The 22,987-nt window shown below is 44.2% G+C and overlaps 1 protein-coding gene across 5 annotated transcripts in view; it reads right to left on the reverse strand.

Moving 5' to 3' along the window:
• Positions 1 to 22,987, reverse strand: part of CACNA1I (calcium voltage-gated channel subunit alpha1 I) — a 228,718-nt gene that overhangs the window by 68,060 nt on the left and 137,671 nt on the right. For 4 of the 5 annotated variants that reach the window (XM_053253048.1, XM_053253049.1, XM_053253046.1 and 1 more), the window contains exons 9-20: positions 21,099 to 21,250; positions 19,340 to 19,525; positions 16,906 to 17,023; positions 15,872 to 16,027; positions 15,423 to 15,531; positions 12,642 to 12,814; positions 10,431 to 10,841; positions 9,066 to 9,166; positions 8,366 to 8,489; positions 5,300 to 5,368; positions 4,069 to 4,253; positions 84 to 210 (exon numbers count right to left, since the gene is read on the reverse strand). In XM_053253048.1, the coding sequence (XP_053109023.1) occupies positions 84 to 210; positions 4,069 to 4,253; positions 5,300 to 5,368; positions 8,366 to 8,489; positions 9,066 to 9,166; positions 10,431 to 10,841; positions 12,642 to 12,814; positions 15,423 to 15,531; positions 15,872 to 16,027; positions 16,906 to 17,023; positions 19,340 to 19,525; positions 21,099 to 21,250 (1,911 nt within the window). The remainder of the gene's footprint in view (positions 1 to 83; positions 211 to 4,068; positions 4,254 to 5,299; positions 5,369 to 8,365; positions 8,490 to 9,065; positions 9,167 to 10,430; positions 10,842 to 12,641; positions 12,815 to 15,422; positions 15,532 to 15,871; positions 16,028 to 16,905; positions 17,024 to 19,339; positions 19,526 to 21,098; positions 21,251 to 22,987) is intronic. The other variant, XM_053253047.1, reaches the window with a different exon arrangement.

The following is a 22,987-nucleotide window of genomic DNA, read 5'->3' on the forward strand; positions in this document are numbered from 1 at the left end:
GATGCTGCAAGACCAACTCTCCTCCCCACTTAAACTTAGCATGCACAATGGATATATTTCATTACAGAGAATGACAACTGTACCTGCACGCCAAGAATGCCAAAGATTATGAAGAAAGCACAGCAAATGAGGACGATGTTTCCGATGGGCTTGAGTGACGAAATTAGTGTCTCAACCACCAGCTTCAGGCCTGGTGCACGGCTTATGACCCTGAAAAAGAAGCACTGTGAGGGAAAACAATAAGGGAGATATATTGCTTTTCTCTATGTGCTTAGAAAAACTGACCAAACACATTACCATGATGTAGCTGCCATTCAAACCCTCTCTAACATGACATATTTCCCACAAGGATATCACTTCAGTGTAGAAAACAGTGTACAATCTGTGTTACTTCATCACATCTAAAAACAGACCCTTGTCTGGTCTGCCACTTCCACACAGCATGCCCTATCCAATAGCAAGTTCTAACAGCACATATGGTCTGTATGTGCTGCTTTTGCCATGTACTTATGGCAAAATAGAAATATGTAAACTCATCATACATGACAATGTACAAGAAGGTTACATGCCATCAGCAATTGTATTCAAGTAGGAAATTTGTCATGGGGGAAGCCATTCTCACTCATAGTAGTGTGCTTACTTTTTTGTGTATGTGTGTGAAAATGTATGCCAGGCAGCATGCTGAAAATATCAAGCATCAAATACAACAAAAATTAAACCCTAAAACGCTGAGAGCAACAGAAAAACAAATCCATGGCTTGAACCAGCCAGGCATCCTAAACATCCTAAACAAATTAAATCTACCAAAACAAATGTGTCTGCAGGCAGTCAGAGCCAAGAGGATCTTCCAAAGCAAGGAGTTCCATATACTTGGGGCCACAATGGAAAAGGCCCTCTCACACATCGCTGCCAGCCATATCTCTCAAGGTGGCAGAATATGCAGAAGGCCCTCTGCGGTTATAAGAACAGCCCTGTGAGATCAGGCCCAAGACCAATCTAGTCATGTATCCTGTTTCACACAGTGCTCACCAGATGCCTCGGGGAAGCCTACAGACAAGGGATGAAAGCATGCCCTCTCTCTGCTATTGCTGGAGCTGGTATTCAGAGGTATCCTGCCTCTGAGCCTGGAGGTAGTTTATAGCCATAAAGACTAGAAGCCATTGATAGACCTGTCCTCCATGAATTTGTCTAAGCCCTTTAAAGCCATCCAAGCTAGTGCAACATCCTGTGGCAGAGAGTTCCACAGTTTAATTATGCACTGTGTGAAAAAGTACTTCCTTTTGTTGGTCCTAAGTTTCCTGGTAATCAGTTTCATGGGATGATCCCTGGTTCTAGCATTGTGAAAGAGAGAGAAAAGGCTGTCTCTATCCGCAACCTCCATGCCATGCATCATTTATAGACCTCTATCATGTTTCCCCTTAGTTGCCTTTTTTTCTAAATGAAAAAGCAATAGATGTTGTAGTTTTGCCTCATAAGAAAAGTGCTCCAGGCCCATGATCATCTTGATTGCCCTCTTCTGCATGTTTTCCAGTTCTATAATGCCCTTTTTGAGATACAGTACTCCAAAAGTGGCCACACCATAGATCTATATAAGGGCATTCTTATATTCACAGTTTTATTTTCAATCCTCTTCTTAATTATCTCTAGCATGGAATTTGCCTTTTTCACAGCTGCCAAATGCAGAGTTGACATTTTCAATGAGCTGTCCACCACAACCCCAAGATCCCTCTCCTGGTCAGTCACCAACAACTCAGACCTCGGCAGTGTATAAGTGAAGTTGGAGTGGGTTCTCCCCCCCCCCCCAATGTGCATCACTTTATACTTATTTATGCTGAACAGCATTTTCCATTTTGTTGCTCACTCACTCAGGAGAGATCCTTTTGGAACTCCTCACAACCTATTTTGAATTTCACTACCCAAAATAGTTCCATTTCATCTGCAAATTTGACCACCTACCTGCACACCCAAACTTCTAGATCATTTGTGGATAAAATAAAAACGTCCCAGTACAGATGCTTGGGGGACCCCACTTCCTACTTAGAAGTGTGTATTAACCAATTCCAGTGGTTCATTTCGAGTTGAACTTGAACCAGCCCACCTGCCCATGAGCTGGTTCGAGTTGAACCAGCCCCCAGTCTGGCCCAAGTGTTGAACCGGTTCAGAACTAATTCAGCAGTTTGAGGGGGAATGCCTGTAAAGGGGAATCCAGTGAATTACAAGCAAGAGGGGAACCCTGCCTATCTTTAAAAAAAAAATCCTAATAAGGGTGGGTATTCCCCCCTTGCTTGTAAAGGAGAATCCTCACTGGATTCTACTTTACAAGCATGCCCCTGAACTAGTTCTGAAATGGTTCGTTAGAACTGGGGCTGGTTCAGCTCGAACTTGGACCAGCACACTTTTTTTTTTTTAAGCGTCCAGTCTTGTTTGATTCTGAACCAGTTGAACCAGGCTGGTTCTCTTTTAACCAGGTTCAAATAGAACCAGTTCTGCATACCCCTATTCCTACTTCCCTCCATTGTGAAAACTGTCAATTTATTCCTAAACTCTGGAATAAACTCAGGAAACTCTGTTTCCTGTCCTTCAACCACTTACCAATCTGCACATGAATCTGCCTGCTTATCCTTTAACTGCTAAGTTTATTCAAGAGTCTTTGATGAATAACTTGTCAAACTTTTTTCGAAGTCTAAGTATATTATGTCAACAGAGTCACCTTTATTCACATGCCTACTGAGATTCTTAAAGAACTCCAAGAGGTTAGTGAGGCAAAACGTACCTTTGCAGAAGCCATGCTGGTTCTGTTTCAGCAAGGCCTGTTCTTCTACATGTTTAACAATTTTTGTCCTTAAGTATGCTTTTCATCAATTTACCTGGAACAGATGTTACAGGGATCCTGTAATTTCCTGGATCCCTCCTGGATCCCTTTTAGAAATCTGTTACACTGGTTACTTTCTAGTCCTCTGGTACAGAGCCTAATTGTATGGACAAGTTATATATTTTTGCTAGAAGACCAGTAATTTCACATTTGAGTTCTTTAAGAACCCTCAGGTGGATGGGTGCTGTCTGGGCCTGGTGATTTGTTAATATTTAATTTTTCAAGACAGTTTACAACATCATCTTTTGGCACCTGTAAAGCCTTAAATGGCTTAGGGTATTTAAGAGAATGTCTTCTTCGCCATGACCCCCACTGCCCTTTGAGATCACCTGGATAAATTTGTCTATAGTTGCCACTGACTGTGTCTGGTGGCTACTCAGGGACAGGCCTTCTCCGCTGCTGCCCCAAAGCTTTGGAATGTACTCCCTGATGAAATAAGAGCCTCCCCATATCTGGCAACTATTTAAAAAGTCAATTAAGACACATGTGTTCACCCAGGCTTTTAATTAGATTTACAGTTTTTAATCGTTTTAACAGTTTTAACATTGTGTTACATTTTAAATTGTTTTAATGTTTTAATTCTGTTTAAATTTGTATTGTTTTTATTGTAAGCCTCCCAGAGACATATGTTTTGGGTGGTATAGACATATGTCAAACAAACAAACAAACAAACAAATAAATAAGATAAAATAAAATAAAATAAAATAAAATAATGGGTGCCTCCAAGCCCCATCCCAGATAGGCGACCCAGAAAGATATAATGGTTGATGATATCAGAATCTACTGAGATGTTCAGCAGAACTAAGAAGGAACACAGGGAACATCCTGTCAAGTTCCCAGTAAAGATTGTCTACCAGGGCTTACAGGGCTTGGGTTCCTCACCACAATACTTGAACTTGACTCTGGGCCAAACTAGACATTTGAGGCAACCATATGTTTGTTAAACACAGGGTTATCCATATGCCTATAAAATGGGGGTGGGGGCCTACTTTTTGTTCCAAATGGAACATATTGGGGAGGGCAGCAAAACCTGCCCCTTCCCTGCCTTACTTCACCATGCTCTGCTGTGTTAATCAGTTTTCTCCCTGTGTAACTCACTTCAATTATCAGGAGTATCCAAAGAGTAGAAACCTAGGATACAACCTAGGCACAGGGTTGTCATGTAGATGGACGGAGATTATCCTCTTGGACCTTACCTGAGGGGGCGTAAAGTGCGCAGCAGTCGGAGGACTCGTAGCACCCCCAGAATTTTGGCTCCACCAGCAGAGGCTACTGAAACTACAATGTCAATGATGGACACAAACACCAAGAAGCCATCCAGGATATTCCAGCTACTGCGGAGGTAGGCCTGTTCCCCAAAATAGAGGCCAAGGGAGACTATCTAGAGGAGATGAAATAATATATAAGCATGAAGAATGAGACCCTCAGAGACCAAAGCTTTGCTGCTATACTCCTAGAACTGCACAATGCAGATACTTCATAGACACAGAAAGCTTGACAGCAATGTTTGTGGAATCAACTGGACATTCATAGTTGATAGTGATACTGTTATTTTTCATTATGGAGAATAAATGACAAACACCTGGAAGTCCTGAATTCACCTTCTACATGAAACATATTTTAGAAAAGCTGCTAATAATAATCAAGACCTTGATGATATCCCTGCTCCTCTTAACTTATATATTTCTTCATAATCGCAGGGATAATTATAAGTTTTGACTTACTGAGATTTGGAAATGAAAAGGTTTTAATTTTCAGAACTCCCAATGCCAGCCTGAAGGAGGAAACTAGAAATATAAGCCACAAGAAATAGGGCCAGGCTGAATGTTTGCTCATTTTATTTTGGAGTTGAAGCAGTGTTTTGTTGGGGGAGGCAGAAATATTTCCTGAAAAATCTCGCAAATGTGCAAACATTTACTCTTCCCCCCCCCACCCCACAACGAGTTGCCATGTTTCCTCTATCTGCTGTTGCTTAGGTGCCATTGGTTTCCTGCGTAGGTTTTCCTTTCTCCTTCCTAAAGTGATTCTTGCCAATGAGGGACCATGTAACTGAGCACAATGCTATCACAATACTGCACAGCCAGTCTGACTTGGCTAAGTGTTGATGTCACTGAGGACAAAGGAAGTCTGTTCAGAGCAAGAACAATGCTTTTTGTACAACTGCAGATTTTTGTCCCTTTCCCCAGCAATTCCTAAAAAATGGCCCAAGGTTAACAGAGTTGGAAGCTGTTATCTCCCTTGGCCCAAGGGAGATGGCAGCTTCCAACTCTGTTATACCTGTCTGCAACAATGGCCCCCTCTTTTGGATTAGTCTTACCAACGAAGGGGCAGATGGTGCCTTTGCCTCGGTGGTAGGCTGAAAAAACTGAAGGTGTTAGTTGGGCCTGTGGACTGGGGATGCTTGACAGCAATTATAGGGTAACTTACCTTCAGTGTCATCTCAGCAACAAAGATTGCTGTGAAGATGTAATTGGATACCGTGAGGAAGATTCTCTCCTGGAACAATCAAAGGCAACCTCAAAAGATGTCTAGCAACAGTTTTTGCAATTTAATTTTTTTGCAAAACACTTGGCAAAGTCTACTTTCCTGTTAAGAACTGGGTAGGTCTGAAAATCTAGGGGGTAGTTGCCAAAAAACTTCCAGCACCTATCAAACACTTCAAGTAATTTCTGATTTGCTCTCTTCCCTCCCAGTCTAGTCCTGTGGCCCCATTCATTCCTGGTGAGGCAGATACACAAAAATGCATGTGAATCAATAAGTGATGGAGGGCTGTTTCTCATGTATTCCCATAAATGCCACTTGCCCCCCAAAGATACAAATACAACTGGCCTAGAGGCTAAGAGTGTTAAGGTTTTCATTTTTCATTTGTTTTATGTTGTAAACCACCCAGAGATGGAAATATGGGGCGGTCTACAAATTTGAGAAAACAAAACAAAACAAATAAAATAAAATAAACCAAAATAAATAAATAAATAAATAAAAATAAGACACTGATGTGTTAAATTGCTGAAAAGATCTATAAACTCTAGGTATGTCACAATCACTCTGAGCATGAGAGGAGAGCTGGTCTTGTGGTAGCAAGCATGACTTGTCCCCTTAGCTAAGCAGGGTCTGCCTTGGTTGCATTTGAATGGGAGACCACATGTGAGCACTGTCAGATATTCCCCTCAGGGGATGGAGCCACTCTGGGAAGAGCACCAGGTTCTCTCCCTGGCTTCTCCAAGATAGGGCTGAGAGAGATTGCTGCCTGCAACCTTGGAGAAGCCACTGCCAGTCTGTGTTGACAATACTGAGCTTGATAGACCAATGGTCTGACTCAGTATATGGCAGCTTCCTATGTTCCTATGTGGCCAGAGGTGCACCTAGGTAATTTTGGAGTCTGAACAAGGCCTTTGGAGGCCTCCTGCTGCAAGTTAAGCATCATTTTTTAACACATAGGTTCTTGAGGGCATAAACCACACCATCCAGGACAAACTATAGACAATTTTGGGGCCTCTGGGGTGGGTGGGTGGAGGCCTTGGACTACAGGGGTAAGACTGCCTTTGCATGTGGCAGCACTAAGATGAAGGCAAAATGTTCATGTGAGACTGCTGCCATGTGCAAAATTGGGCTGTTTGCTGTAAAAAGCTACCTAAATTAGTAGCCTGGTGCATAAAAAACAACAGGGTTCTGTGTATATCACACAAAAAGCTTACAACCATGAGCTGGAAGATGCTCCATGCTCATATTGAAAGCAACCTGTCTATGGGTTCAAGGTTTGTGTTTGGCAATTCACAAGCCTTATCTCAGGAATGACAAAAAAGGTCCTCAGTCTATGCTTTCTCAATTACACATTTAAAAGAACATTGCAAATGATTGCACAAATTAAATTATTCTTCAGTTCTGTCATGTACCCAGATTGTTTCCCGATTTTTAAGTATTTGTTTTTAATTGCAAACCCTAAAACAATACTTAATTTTTAAAATATTGTGCAGTTGAATGGATTCCCAGTGACAGAGAAAGAGGCATATATTTTTTGTTCATGTGCAAAAATGGGCAGCTATCCTAGGAAGGCAGGAATGTACCCATTTGAAATTTTGGATGGGAGTTGTTTTCTTCATGTAGATTAGATATGTTGTCAAAGTTGAGAAGGTGTTTTAGAACTATACACCCTTTTATTTGATACAAATTTATCAGAAATAAATGTTTTCACAACCACTAAGAGAGATTTGAAGCACCACCACTCAAAACCAGAGGTGTATTTAAGAACTCTTGCAGTTGGTCTAACATGTAACATACTTTATCCATTCTTTGGTTACACAAATCAAGTATAGACAATTGGGTGGGTTCTTTCTGATTATTTCTAACTTTTACGGGTGCATTCTCACTGTCCTATGAAAGTTCATACATCATGAACACAAATAAGAATAATCCTTTCACTCTTTAAATGCTGCTTTGCAGAATGGAGAGTTCACCCTTAGGAAGATAGAAACATAGGAAGCTGCCATATACTGAGTCAGACCATTGGTCTATCTAGCTCAGTATTGTCTACACAGACTGGCAGCGGCTTCTCCAAGGATACAGGCAGGAACCTCTCTCAGCTCTATCTTGGAGAAGCCAGGGAGGGAACTTGAAACCTTCTGCTCTTCCCAGAGTGGCTCCATCCCCTAAGGGGAATATCTTACAGTGTTCACACTTCTAGTCTCCCATTCATATGCAACCAGGGCAGATCCTGCTTAGCTAAGGGGACGTCAGGCTTGCTACCACAAGACCAGCTCTCCTCTCCTAGTACCTAGTACCCTTGGTACTATCTGTAAAAAAAGGGGTGGTGGTGGATCTAATGTGGCACAATAGTATTGCCATTGCTGTAGTTCTTTCAGTAACAACCACCACCATGAGAGAAAACCACTCAGACTTGGTTAACTATTCAACAGTTAACCAACCGCCCCCCCAAACAAACAAACAAACAAACAAACAAACAAACAAAACCCCAGGAGAGGTCAACTATAACCTGGGCAGCCATTTTGGAGGTTTCTGAATACCACAGAACACAGCAAATGTGAGCTTGTTGATGAGAGACCAAACTACCTGTTATAGTAGAGTTCTGTGATTGGAATTTTGAACATCTTCTTCTAAAAGCAGGTGCAGAGACCCTGATTAGGACTGATTAGGAGCTGCAGTATTGGGGTGGGGTGGGGCGGTTCCAACCCTTATGCCACTTCCTCGCAGCTGCCATTAGCTATGGAAGGGAAATGTAAGGGCACAATTTGTACCTCCTGCTCCCCATAGGCTGCAGCCACCACTAAAACCCCCCTTCCATGGCTGCTTTTACAAGAAAAAGAATTATATTCAGATTTCCAATAATGGAGCTCCAAGATAACATTGGTTTGGTCCTTAGAAAGACATCACACTTTTGTTCACATCTGTATCTAGGGGCTGCAGAGAGCACTTATGTGGCTGCGCTAGCAAAGGTTTATTTTCCATTAGAATATGCTATGATGCAAGATTACTCACTGTGCTCCTCTGTTCAATCTGAGGTCTTTCCAGGGCAATAGTGATGCAGTTCAGGAAAATGAAGGCCAGGACAATGTAATCAAAGAGCTTATGGGCAATGATAGTTTGGCAGAGGATGCGAAACCTGGAAAACAGTTGTTTTAAAATGGCATATGTTTCTAAGAGACTAAAGGAAAAGTGAGAAGGTTTGGAGAAAGTGGGGGACAAGAGAAAAGGATTCAACTACTGCTTGGAACTTTAGTTGTTAAAACCACACACACATATATAAAGCTCTTCGGGATCCACGCAAACCATTCAATGATCTAACTAGCTCTAGGTCATGACAGGCTTTTGGAATTTGCCATTCTGACAACTGGGATAAAATACTGATTTTGAAGGTTTACAATGTAGTGCAGAATGGTTTATCTGAGGACCAGGGAACTCTGGGGAAAACTGGGTGCAGGGTGGGGAAGGGAAAGTGGGGAACGGAAAAAGGAAAAAAAAGAGGGGAAATAACACTGCCAAAAATATTACATTATTGCTATTAATAGAATACTGTGTCTGATAACTTAATGCAGAAGCCAATCATGTACTTTGAAATATGAGCATGTGTGATTGAAAGCAACTGAATGACTCCTGTGTTATTTGTAGGCAGTGTGGCAATGTCACATCACATCCCAAGTTTCCCCGCTTCACTGAGCCAAAAGTAAGTGAGACACACCTATTTTGTGGTGAGAAGAGGTAGATGGACCAGTCTTCCCGCAACTCACACCAGTCTGGCTTGTAGGCCTCTATCATCTTTTTGATGCGGAAACACAGGCTCTGCAGAAAAAGACACAGAACTTCAGAAGTCACCATCTCCTTGACTTACCCACATGAGCATTGAGTGCTTTCATTTCCTTTATGCCTAGCACACCAGTTAACCGAAGATCTCCCAATTACTGATACTTCGTCTCTATGGATCATTCACTACATACCATGCCCCATGCAGGGTAAGAAAATGACTTGAAATAATAATCATAGGGTGATGATAGCAAGGACAAGGTATTCAGAAGCGCTGCTTTGCTCTGCCTTAGAATGACAGAACTGTAGGGCTGAACTGAAAGAGAATACCAAGGTCATCAAAGTCAATCCCATACACCATGGCAGGGTTAATGACCAAATTTACCTCCCAGCAAGTAGATAATCAGCATCACCTTCTGACTCAGGCTGAAAGCATTACTGATTGTGCCACTGTTAATCTTACTAAGAAGCATGGACTACTGAACAGCTCAGAGCAGAACCCAGCCAAAAGACAGACGTAGTCACGGCTGTATTTTCCAGCTGTCTGTCCTCTCCTGTGACAAATATTTCACATCTGGTCAAGTCCATTGTATCCCCAAGAGCCAAAGGGTCTAAGAGTTATGAGCAAGTAGGTCTGTACACAACTTGAGAGAGGCAGGTTGATGTGGCTGAATCTCCCAAAAGTGTTCAGAGGTCTGCATGGTATCATTAATACTGGCTATTGCCACAACTGCAGGCATACAGCTTATCTGTGAGGCTGTCTCTAAAACTGAAAGGATAACAGAATAGACTGACACATGAGTCCTGTTCAGGAGTTACATAAAGTACAGTTTTTAGGCTGTACTAAAGAACCAGAGGAGTTCTTAGAGGCTTATCAGGGGTTCTGCATGGAAAAGATCAGAAATGGAAGACAGATGTGCCCAGAAGGCAGCTTAACCACTACTGCTGACTTTGCATTGTGATACACAGTTGCAGAGAAGTACTGGGAGTTTCTAGAGTGCATTTCCATAGGCAACAATGAGGCCCAACAGCCCTGGCCTTCAAAAAACTGAATATGTGTTCCCCCCCACCCCCCGCCAGGATCCTGTGCAATTGCCATGATGCATTTATTGGCAAATCAGGAAATGAGGAACAGTTACATGAAGGCAAGGCATTCAGAAATCACTGCATTTGAGTATTGTTGTGGTCTCCTCTTGAACTGTGCAGCCAAGGGCTGTTCCAGCTTATCCTCTTGTCTAGTATGATTGTTTTCAACTTTGCAAACTCTTATTAACCGTTTAAGTAAAGGTAGGAGAGTACTCACGTAGTCTATCTCCTCCTCATCTTCTCCGTGGTCCTTGCGATTGTTCATTTCTGGGAAGATATCCTTAGCAATATTAGGCATTTTACCATTGCAGTCCTGGTGTTTGCTAGGACCTGTTGTCACACCTGTTTTCCGTGTTGCCTGGTGACTGGATGGAATGGATGGCGCTAGCTCTACCAGCTCAGAGGAGCCCTTGATGTCCAGGGAAAGTGTCCGCCGATGGCGATGAACTCTTACTAGCCCTTCCTGTTCTCCCTCTGAAGTCCTGTGCCTCTCTCCAGATAAGAGAGACTCGTGCTCCGCTGAAGGCGGGTTGTGTTTGAGGCTGTGTCCCCGCGCAAGGCTGTTCCAACTGGAGCGCCGACTCCCCCAGCCTCCACTCCGGCCCCAGGCTCCATAGTGAGAGCTAGACTGTAAGAGAGCCAAGAAAAGATTCAGTGTCCCCACCCAAGCAGGAAAGGTTGTGTCCTCAGCATTTTCATCCATGGTCTCGCATCTGACTTGACCACTACTACTAAGAATATTTATATACCACTTATCAAAATTTCTCAAAGTGGTTTACGCAGAAAGAAAGAGAGAGAGAGAAAGAGAAAGAAAGAAGGTCCCCTGTCCCCCAAGAGGCCTCACAATCTAAAAAGAAACAAAAGGTGGACATCAACAATGGATAGTGGACGGATGCTGTGCTACAGTAGGCTAGGGCCAGTTGCTCTCGTTCTGTTAAATCTAAGAGAATCACCGCTTAAAAGGTACCTCTGCTCATCTAGCAGGATTTCTAAATTTCACATCCCAGGATATCCTGCATGTCTTCTCTGGAGGGGAAAAATAAGTGGTGCTAATCAGATGTGGGCAAAAATGTGAGACCAGATTTCCAGCTGATTTGCACCTTATTCAGCAGCTGAAGCCACTACAAAATGAGAGCTAACATGTTGCTCAAGTGCCCCTGACTTTCAGAAACATGCCTGATTTGAGCCCTTCTGAGACATTTCTGATTAATCAGTTTGATTAAAAACATTTTGATCGACTGTACAGATGCCCCCAATTAACCAGGCAGCAGACCTTGTGTGTGTGTGTGTGTGTGTGTGAATTAATACAAGTGCTTATGAAAACTGCAGATGGCAAGTGCAATTTTCAAAGAGATGTTCCTCCATCCCTTTCACAGAGGAGGAAATGCCTCTTCTAGCAAGCTGCCTTGCTAATGCACACATGTGCATTGTCCAAAACCAAAAACTGCTTTTTGCTTCAGAATGATTTTTTTTACTTATATGCAAATTCATGCATATTTAACTGACTGATTACTTAGCATTTTTAAACCAGGTGACAGCCCTTTTTAGAAGTTGCCCTTCTGCCTCTTACTAGCCTTGATTCTTCTCAGTTGCCTGTGAATTTGCCTGCAGTTGTGTTTAATAGTTGCCACATGTCACTGTGGAGACCACCAAATTATGGAGGGATCTTTGCTCAGCTGCACGACTCCCATTCACTTCCGTGGTGTGGAGAGGAAATGGACTTTGCCCACTCTTCAGGCAGAGAAGAGTTTTTCTCAGCACAGTTTGTTGAGATCTTTTAGAACTGGAGGTGCTGAGAATTGAACTTGGGACTTTTGCCATACAAAGCATGTGACTTTACACCTGAGCTATGACTCCAAACTGGAAAAATGTGGGGATGGGTCCATAGCTCAGTGGTAGAGCATCTGCTTTGCTTGCAGAAGGTCCCAGGTTCAATTTCTGTCAGCATCTCCAGGTAGGGTTGGGAAAGACTCCCACCTGAATCCTTGGAGAGCCACTGCCAGTCAGCGTAGACCAGGGATTCACAACATTGGGTCCCAGATGTTATTGGACTTCAGCTCCCATAATCCCCAGCCCCAGTGGCCTTTGGTTGGGAATTATGGGAGTTGAAGTCCAATAACATCTGGGGACCCAACGTTGAGAATCCCTGGCGTAGACAATATTGAGCTGGATGGACCAATGGTCTGACTTGATATAAGGCAGCTTTCTGTGTCCCTATGTGCAGGTCATCAGTCAAGCTATACTGAAAGTGGAGCATCCTGAGACTGGACTACCAGAAATGTCATAAAAACAGTAGGAAATGTGTGGGGCTTGGAGTTCCGAACAAAGGAGACTACTGCTTCAGGTTTGTGATGTAGAAAGACTCAGCCTCACTCTCCAATACACTGGCTTTGGGAGAAGCATGTTCTTCGTGCGTATATTCACTCACCAAAGACATGACACTGCTTTTCCTAGATTCAAGTGCAACCAGGACTTGGTCTGCCTGTAGAGTGTTGCGGGAAGGATTTGTCATTCCAGCAGTTGCCCCAGGCTGGTTGAGACAAGGAAGGCTGGGGTCAAGATGCCCATTTGGGGTCATGGGAATTGCACAAAGCTTTGGATCTACGCAGAAAAGCACAAAAGAAAGAAAGAAAGAGAGAGCACGAAAGATATTCCTTCCCCTTTTGCATCTTCTTCTTGTCCACACAGAGAAAAACGTTTTCATATGCTTTCAGACACACCAAGGGTAGTGGATTTGTGGTGATGGCATTCATGTTTAAATCCCAGATACATAAATTATCTTAGAGGAGACTAAGAGAATCTCAGTAGCTCTTAGAGAAATAGACCGTTTGTGCTATCTCAGTAGTAATGCCTCAAAAAGACAGGGAGAAATGTGGAAGAAGAGAAGTTGCTGTCTCTCCCAACCACTGTCCAGCAACTTGTTTTAACAGTATTTCACACTCTTCCTGATGAAATATGGAAACACACCAGGCATGTTCACATGACTTCTGGCAGGGTAGGAGAAGCGCCCTGCTTAGGTAGGAGAGCTGGATGCACTCCTGATTTTTGGTTGTGTGCTTGCATTGCAAACATTAAGGTAGGGGGAGGGGAGAATGATCATCTGCCAGGTGGCAGCTGGGTAAGAGGGCTTTCCCTCCTACCTCAGTAAACATCAGGGAATGGAATCTGAGTAGAGCGTGGTTGTCCTACCCAGCTGCTGCCTTGCACATGGTCATTCTCCCTGCTTCCTACCTTAAACATCAGGAGTGTGTCCAGCTCTCCCACTCAAATAGTGTGCTTCTCCTACCCTGCTGGTGGTCGTGTGAACAAACCTACCATCTCATTTGCTTTGGAGAAAGCTTATCCCTGTACTGCCCACAGTATTAGGTTCATTTGCTCAGCCTATACCAAAGCAGAAAAGGTTCTCGCAGCACGTACTCCACTATAGCACAAGCAGAACCAATGGAGTAGTCATAGCTAGCCTCTTTAGCGAGAGCAATTAAATAAATTTAATTTAAATAAACCTAGATAAGCAAATCCACACTGACTATTTTCCCCCACCCTTTTGAATAGGTGGCAGCTGTAGCTTTGCTCCCTCTGCAAGCTCATGTTGAGTTACTCTCCAGTCCAGGGACATTCAAGAAAATCAAACTGTGACTGATGAAGAACAACCCCAAGAATTCAACTGAGGCCTGAACAGACAACCACTCTCACTCAGGGCTACCACACAGCTGCTTTGGAGTCTGCTTTTCCCAGAGTTTCATTTGGTTTCTCTTCAAGGAGCAGTGACGTATTAACATTCCCTAACAGTAGAGTTTAAGCAAAGCCAAGCCAACTCTAAATTACACATCATGCTTGTACATGTTACAAAGTCACAGAAACAGAAGACGACATTTACTGCCTTATGACAGTAGGGCAGTTCACACAGTCATAAACTGTATAGGAGATGAGTCCAACCCAGTTTGGGGATCTGGGTTGGACAGATAAAAACAAGGTAGGAGGTAGGGAACTTGATTGTCTGTGAAGACCCAGATGGGTAGAATAAGAGCGCCCTACCCAGATTCCATCCCCAGTGTCTGAACGAGGTAAGCAGAAAAATCTTCCTACCCAGCACTGTTCCCTCTAACAGGGATTTCCAGATGTTGTTGACTACAACTCCCAGCATCCCCAGCTGCAATGGCCTTTGGCTGGGGATTATGGGAGTTGTAGTCAACAACATCTGGAAATCCCTGTTAGAGGGAACACTGCTACCCATCTGGGGTTTGATGACTCCATTCACGTTCAATGACTCCATTGTTTTCATTAAAACATGACTTCGAAATGGGAGCGTGCTGAGCTCTAGGAACTGGGTAGGACTAGTCTCCTGCCCAGTTTATAGTCGTGTGAATGGGCCAAGAGTGTTTTGCAACCTGGACTTGATCCCTCTCTGTCCCCTAAACCAACACATTCATTTGATTTTTTTTTTACCTGGGGATCAAACAAGGAGCAATTTTTAAGGTCCTACCAAGCCTGCTTTGGCTTCCCTGGCAACAGAACGCATCCTGAGCCACAGACCATGGGTATCCACCAGAAGTACTGGAGGCATTTAGGTTCTGAAGCACCAAGGCACCCAAAGTAGCTCATCCCAGCCTGGCATCTGACAAGACAAACAACCCTTAAAAACCCCAGTTTGGTAGAAGAAGCCTTCTTCCCCAGTTTACCCCCACCCCACTTCCCTCTTATTTGTTTGATTGTTTGAAATATTTCTGTTATACCCTGCCTCCTCCACCACAATACTGCTCAGGGTGGCTCACAAGATTCTTCTTCCTCTGTCACCAACCCTAGTTTTAGACTGTGAGCCCTTTAGGACAAGGAACTGTTTTCTCACTCTTTATAAAGCACCATATGCAGAGATGGAGCTTTACTATATAAATAAATAACAAGAACTGCAATTGTACCAATGATAATACATTGCAAGTGGGATCCAAGATGATTCAGCTAGATTATTCTCTTATTAACAGAACACTAGATGGTTGTTCTCATAAGCCAAAACACTGCAGCCAAACTTGGGGAATGGAACTAAACATGCTTATTAAGCACCTCTTCATCAATACACTTAATTTACACACTGTTAGTGCCAATGGAAATGATCAAGAAGTACAAGTGCCACAAGTTAACTATGAACAGCCAGCCAGACTGCAATTCCTACTGCAGCTGTGGTCATGCAGATTCCTAGACTCCCTGTTCTTACCTGAGCCATCTGGGAATTTGTCAAACTCCTCTAAGTTTGATGAACTCTGGTCGTCATCTGAATAGGACCGGTTAGCATCACCCTGTGTTGGGAAAATAAATGCAAAGACCTGGGAATTGTGAGCATCCTGAGAGCAAAAGAGGCTTTCCTTGTGTGTGATTCCAGTACATGTTATTGTCACAACTGACTAGGGAATATCTAAGGCAGGCAAACTACTTTATGGAACGATTTGGATGAGATGCAATGGATGGACCTCCCAGAATGCTCAGGACACATTGTGTTAGGTAGTGTTGAATTTGTGCAGCTCTTCTTTGCACTGTTTTTTTAAAAGATGAACCTCCACAAGCACCGGGGATCACTGGACATTTGAAACCTTATCATCCTTCTCAGCCCATCTCCTCATAGAACTGTGCCCTTCCTCCCTGAAAACAGTTACTATAGCAACTCACCTCGGCCTGAAATCCTTCCACGAGGATGGCCACCAGCAGATTGAATAATACGTAGTTGCCAAACGTCATGAGAGCCACAAAATAAAGAGACGCCCAAGGCGAGGTCGAAGCCATGCCATTATACAGCACAACATTCCAGTCCTCCTGAGTCAATATCTGTAACATAGAACCCAATCTTGTAAACCCAAACCAAGAACAAATTGAGTGCAAGGTGAAAATGCTTTAGCTCATAAGAAGAGCCTTGCTGGATCAGGCCCAAGGCCTATCTAGCATCCTGTTCCCCACAATGCCCCACCAGTTGCCTCTGGGAAGCCCACAAGCAGGAGATGAAAGCATACCCTCTCTCCTGCCTTTGCTCCCCTGCAACAGTGGGAGGCATCTAGCTTCGCCCTCTATATGCCTCATTCAGAGGCATTCATTCAGGCTAGATGCCTCATTCAGAGGCGTCTAGCCTCGCCCTCTGAGCCTGGAGGTAGCCTATAGCCATCAAGACTAGGAGTCATTGATACTCATCCTCCATGAATGTATCTAAGCCCCTTTTAAAGCCATCCAAGTTGTTGGTCATCATCACATCCCATGGCAAAGAATTTCATAGATTGTGCATTGTCCAAAGAAATACTTCTATGTCAGTAAAAAGTCTCATTTTGTTGCTCTCTCTTTTAGAGCCCATTTATATGCACAAATGTGTGGTCATCAAATGGTTTCCCTGGGAAGGTGGATCAGCAGAGTTGTACTGTGCCAGGACTGCAAGCACTATTTGAACTAGCAGGTTTCCATTCTCAAATTACTGGCGACTAGCAGATACAATGCAGCTCAGCAGTTATAGCAGGTAAAGCTGTGTTCATGATCATTACTGACTTGTAAACCACGGCACGTTGTGTCTGTGTGCAGCCCTGGCTTAGAGTAACCATGTTAAATCTAGCACCAGAAAGACTGACTGTTTCTAACTTCATCTGTTCCATAGCATTCTGTGCTTCTGGGAGGACACACTTCTTCCCTGTCTTCTTTAACCTCTTGCTCTATCTTGAACTTACCTGAAACACAGTGACAATGGCCCAAAGCAGAGAGTCAAAATTCTTCCTGTCAGGGACTGTGTCTCCCGTGTCTGTCCTGAGGCTGAATTTACATCCAAAGATATGCATTCCCAGGATGCTGTTGGGAACAGTTTTTCAAACAAACAAAATCAATGTATTTCTTCAGATTATGTATTTCTACAGTGTTGGGGCATGCTGGGTGGGCTATCATGCCAACCCTGAGAATTGGCTTATAATCTGCCACTTGAAGACACCCGCTTAACCTGCTTCAGTCACCAGGAAAATACAGGCAATTCCGATAGTATATATTGATAGGATTGATCTGACAATGGCTCTCCTAGGAATGAGTGAAATCGTATCTACTATTTCCATGAATATTGCCATGGAAAGCAATTCTTGTCATGGCAGGATTTCCTGAGTCCAGGGGTGTAGCTATAATTGAGTGGATGGGTTCAAAGAACCCACCCCCTCCAGCTCCTGAGGCCCCCCCCCGATCCCCCCCTCCTCATTTTCTTCATCATCTCCCTCACTCGGAGAGGCCACCAGGGAGAGGGGTGAATACAGGTCTCCTCCCCCTAGCTATGCCCCTGCCTGAGTTGTTATTTTGGTTGACGGTTCAGATGCCAGCATTACTAGGCACTGATCGCCACATAAAAGGCACAGAAACCTGACTTAAAAGCACATGGTTCATGAATAAAAATCAGAGAATGCAGCTAACTATTGTGCATCCATCCAATCTACTTAAGGCTTTTACAGATGGTGATATATTACCATTTCATCACAAATTATGACAATAAATAAAACAAGAAATTCACACAACATACAAGAACGGCATGTAATATCCTTAGCACCATCTGCTGGCAATCTGCAGCAACCCGTGAAAAAACTGTTTTTTCCAAGTTAGAATAAAAGGAGTTTGAAGAGGCACAATTTATTTTTTAGATTGCTGCAGACTGTCAGCAAATGATGCTAAGAATATTGCAGTGTCCTTCTACACTGTGTGGATTTCTCATTTTATTTAACTTTGTAAATTGTGCTGAAGTTGGAATATATCACTGTCAGGATGAGCCTTTGAACCTCAGATTAGACTTTAAGCAAGTGCTAGAGAGCTCTGTGGTTGTTTCTTCTGTGTTAAACAGTGTGTGGCTCTCCACACAAGCAGTGTGGAGGGCTGTAAGGGGTTTTGTGGGGAGAGCGGGCTTGACCCGCTCTCCCTGCAGACAACCATGCGGCCAGCCCTGGGTGGCTGGATAAGCCGCCCACATGATTACTGGCTCTGTCACAGAGTTGGTTGGGGTGGTGGGGATGGGGGGCCTCCTGGCCACCAGAAGTCCCAGAATGTCCTCGCAAATGCGCGGGACATTCTGGGGAGCCCCCCTGAGGCCGCGAGGCTTGTTGTTGCCTCCCTGTTGGGGGTCTCCTTGTGAGCGTGTGCTTTACTAACCTCATTTAACGTGAGGGGAAATTACGTGGGCTGGCTGCTGAGAGCCACGCGGCTCTCCTTGCAGCACACGAGTCTCAGAAACCAGGCTGGGCTCCCTTAGCCCAGTTTTTGCGGGTCGTGAGAATAGCCTCTGTGTGTGTGTGTGTGCGTGCGCGCGCGTGTGTGAGAGAGAGAGAGATAGGAGGCTGCCTTATACCAAGTCAGACTATTGAACTACGGTATCTAGTTCATTGTTGTCTACACTGACTGGCCATAGTTCTCCAAAAGTTTTAGGCACGAGTCTTTCCAGATCTGCCTGGAAATGGCAGGGATTGAAGTGGGGACTTCCTGTGTGCAAAATGATGTTCTATGGTAAGACATGGCCCCATTGCCTCAGGTGAATATCTTACAGCAGACAATATGCTCATGTAGTCACTCATCCAAATGCACACCAAGGCAAACCCTGCTTAGCAAATGTGACAATTAAGGATTGCTCCTACAGGACCAGCTCTCCACCCCGTATCAGGGATCCCTACTATTATCCTGTTCTGAATTCTGTCCCCCTTTTCCCACCATGCCATTTGATCCGGGAAGCAAGCTCTCACGGGCACCAGTGGAAGCATTTTTCCAGAGGTCAAATGCCGTGTGTGGGGATCCATTCTGGTCAAGATGGTGGTGGACTGAAGTCCCCACTCCCCATTGTGATCCTGATCTGTACCGGAGGGCCCATGTGGACTATTTTACACAGATGCATAGTGCGTCTAGTTTTGAATCTTCCTGCTTATCTTAGTTCCTCACTTAATCGCTGTTTGGCTTGCTTGCTATTGCACAAGCCAGGCTGGTGCAGTGAGAAGCAACCTCTGATTTTTTTTGTTTTTTACACCATCTTAATAATGGTACAGTTTACAATTTTCTACATTTTGAATTGTGATCCAAACATGGAATGAGTGTCATGAAGCACACTGTTATGAGGCAGCTTCTCAGGCTGCAGGAGGGAATGTGTCTTCTCACCTGAATATAAAGATAAATAGCATGAGGAGCATGCAGAAGGTAGCCACATTGTCCATGGTCTTCATTAGCACCACCAACTGACGCCTCAAGGCAGGCATGAACCTCACCAGCTTCAGCACCCTCAGCAGCCGGAATGTCCTCAGTATTGACAGGCCCCCATCAGCCTGGCCTATGATCTCCCAGATGCTATAAACAAGGGGCACACAGAACAAAAGAGAAAGAAAGCAAAGATCACAATGAGACCTTGCGAAAGAGGACAAAAAGGGATCATACAGAAGATGAAAAGCAGGGCAAAGGTTATAGGGTAGGGCTGCCTCAGCAGTTCATCCCCCATTCTTACTGCCCATTTTTAGGCAAGAAAATGTGGAGAGGTCTGCTGGGTGTTTTGGGGAGGTGGGAGTGAAATATTCCTATAATTTTGGAGGCGGGGTTACAGTTGGTGTCAGAGGTTTAGGTATCCTTTCCCTCCCTTCAAATCATTTAATGCCACACTTTTGTAGATGGCAGCAACAAGTAGGAATGTGCCTGAACCGTGGTTCGAAGTGCGGTTCAAGCACTTTAAAGAAGAACAAAAAGGGAACTTGAAGGAAAAGGAGAGTAGGTGCTTACCTGCTCTCCGCTGCCCCTTCTAGCTTCCGGCTGGGGCGACACACATCCCAAATAGCCCCACATGCCATCAGCATGCATATGGCATCCACGCATGCATAGCTGCCATTTGCATGGTCAGCAACACCATGCTGACCACGAAAATGGCACCCGCACCCATGTGGATGCCATATGTGTGCTGACAGCATGTTGGGGAGTTTTGGGATGCACACCACCCCAGCAGGAAGCTGGAAGGGGAGGTGGAGACTGCAAGTAAGCACCTGCTCTCCTTATCCTTAAAGTTCCCTTTTTGTTTTTCTTGAAAGTGCTTGAACTGCACTTCAAACCATGGTTAAGAACATAAGAACAGCCCTGCTGGATCAGGCCCAAGGCCCATCTAGTCCAGCATCCTGTTTCGCACAGTGGCCCATCCTGTTTCGCACAGTGGCACATCCCTAGCAACAAGACACTGAAAATTTGTTGTCCCTTAAAGTTACCCAGAAATTTGTTGTCTAAGGCAAGCTGTCTCATTCTGCCTAATGGTAGGGCCAGCCCTGAGTTTGTCAATGGCATGGTGGTATGACTTAGAGTAGCTCTGGCTTCTTTTGGAAGGCAGAGGTGTTAAAAATCCCCTTTTGCAGACTGCATTTGTACCTTTAAATCAAATAACAAATTAGGGACTGCAAATAAGATCCCAGGTGCAAATCCTGGTATCTCTGTAAAATGATTACAGTTAGCAATACTGGCAGGCCACTGCCTAGGTCATGAGAGGTGCTGCCAGTCAGCTGAGAAGGTACTGAGCCAATGGTCATACATAAGAAACTGTGTGAACTATCAACTGGGAACCAACCACCTTCATTGCATTTGAGGTACATGGCTACAGTTCAGACCCTGATGTTGTGCTCTCTCTTTTAATACTTTAGGTATTTTTCATCCTTTTTCTTGTTGGCCTTTATAACAACACTATGAAGTATTGTCGTCAACACTTGAAGAACTATTGTCGGTTCCATTTTACATTCAAGAAATGTACAAGCTGAGAGGTAAGGGACTTGTTCACAAAAAGCCAATACCTTAGCAACTAATTTGAACGTAAGCATTTTCAAGTCTGAGGCTAGCTCTCATCTGCCTCTCTTAAGTTACATCTCAAATACTGACAAATGCATTTGACGGTCACCTGATGATGACGATGATACTGTCAAAAATGTTGTAGGGATTGCGGAGATAGTCGAAGAGACCAAAGGCAGCGAGTTTCAAGATCATCTCCAGAGCAAACATGCTGGTAAACACGACGTTGCAGATCTCCAGAATATTGGTCAGCTCCTCTGGCTGCAGGAGATAGAAACCAAAAGACTCATAAGCATCACTTCACATCAAATATACCATATTTTTGCATACTTACGCCACAGGGTAAACAGTTTTTTGCAACTGGAGGAAAGGATGTGAGGATCTAAGTTGGTGCAGGATACACACACACACACACACACATACACACACACACACACACACACACACTTGCTGCTACTGCCACAGCAGTCATTCTCTCCCACACACCACCACTTTCATTAAAAATCGTATCTGAAGCTGATAGATCAGCTTCTGAGGCTAGCTCTCATCTGCCTCTCTAGCTCTCATCTGCCTCTCCCTCTGCCTTGCCCAGGTGCCTGATGCCATTCTGACCCCAAGACACCCCTGGATCTGCAGGCCTGGCTGCATCCCTTGGCCCCAGTAAGTGACGGAAGATGATAGCAATAACAATATACCCCACAGGTTTTACACAGGTGCTGGGCATGCAGGTCTCTTCCCTCCCCCCGCCAGTGATGATTTTCTGTGGTGAATCCTTGGGTGCGGGTTATACTTGTGTGCAGGGCATATGTGCAGAAATATAGTACCGTTCTGCAAAGTGCACAATGTTATTATCATTATTTATTATTTATTCACTGGTATCTCTGTATGTGGTGCTTTACAATGGGTGGTTTGTAAGTAATGTGGCAACTAAGACTCCTGTGAAGCAGCAGTTCCCGGCATGAGCTGTAAGTTCTGTGCATTTTGTGACATCTGAACCTGGAAATGTCAAATTGCTGAGCGGCCTTTATCTTCAACACCTGACATCTGTAAGCAATATTTGAAGTTGGGTGACAGGTGTTGGGTGGTGGAGGAAAGCGCTGATCGGCAGTCCGGCATTTCTGGGTTCAGACATTATGAAATGTGTGCAACTGGCAACCCGCACCAGGAGTGTGCACTTGCCAGGAGCTGGCGGTTTGTGGCCATCTTACTTGCTGCATATCATATGAAGCTGCCGTCAGAGTGAGAAGAAAGGTACCTGTGCTAAAGGGCTCTCAGTCTATAAAATGGGACTACATTGGTAAAGCAGGGGCACTTGGGACCTTTCCAGACTATTATTTTATTTCATGAAATAGTCTGCAAGGTGACACCCAACCCCAGTGCATGACCTTCCCCTTTTCTCTCCCTTCTAACCTTAATTTTTGTGCTCTCCCTCTTCAACTCAATTTTTTGGTAAGAGTAGCTGCTGCATTTTAAAAAAATATATACAGTTATCCCTCGCCAACCGTGAGGGTTCAATTCCTGAAAAACCTTGTGGTTGGTGAATTCGCGGTTGAGAAGGCATTATAACCAATGGGAAACAGGGGATTAGGGGAATCACAGTCACAGAAAGACAAAACAAAAGTTTAAAAAAGAAAAAAATGCCCCTGACCCCCCAAAATCACCCTGACCCCCCAAAATCACCCCTGACCCCCAACTCCCCCAAATGCCCCAACTCCCCCCAATCACCCCAAACCCCCAGACATGACCCCCTGACCCCCAAAATTCCCCCCAAGCCTCCCAAATTTCCAAAAAATATCTCCAAACCACAGATACTCAGGACCTGCCACAATTTCTCAGTCGCAGATATTCCAGTCCAGAATTGGGAAACCTGCAGTTGGTGAGGGACAACTGTACTAACTGCATTAGAGTGAACAACAACTTTGCCCGTTGAAATGAATAAATTAGGTTGCAGGAGGTTTAATGTGGCAATTTGGTGGTGTACAGGCCAGTTAATGACTG

Source organism: Hemicordylus capensis, chromosome 5 (genome assembly GCF_027244095.1).
Source record: "Hemicordylus capensis ecotype Gifberg chromosome 5, rHemCap1.1.pri, whole genome shotgun sequence".
NCBI classification, from domain to species: Eukaryota; Metazoa; Chordata; class Lepidosauria; order Squamata; family Cordylidae; genus Hemicordylus; species Hemicordylus capensis.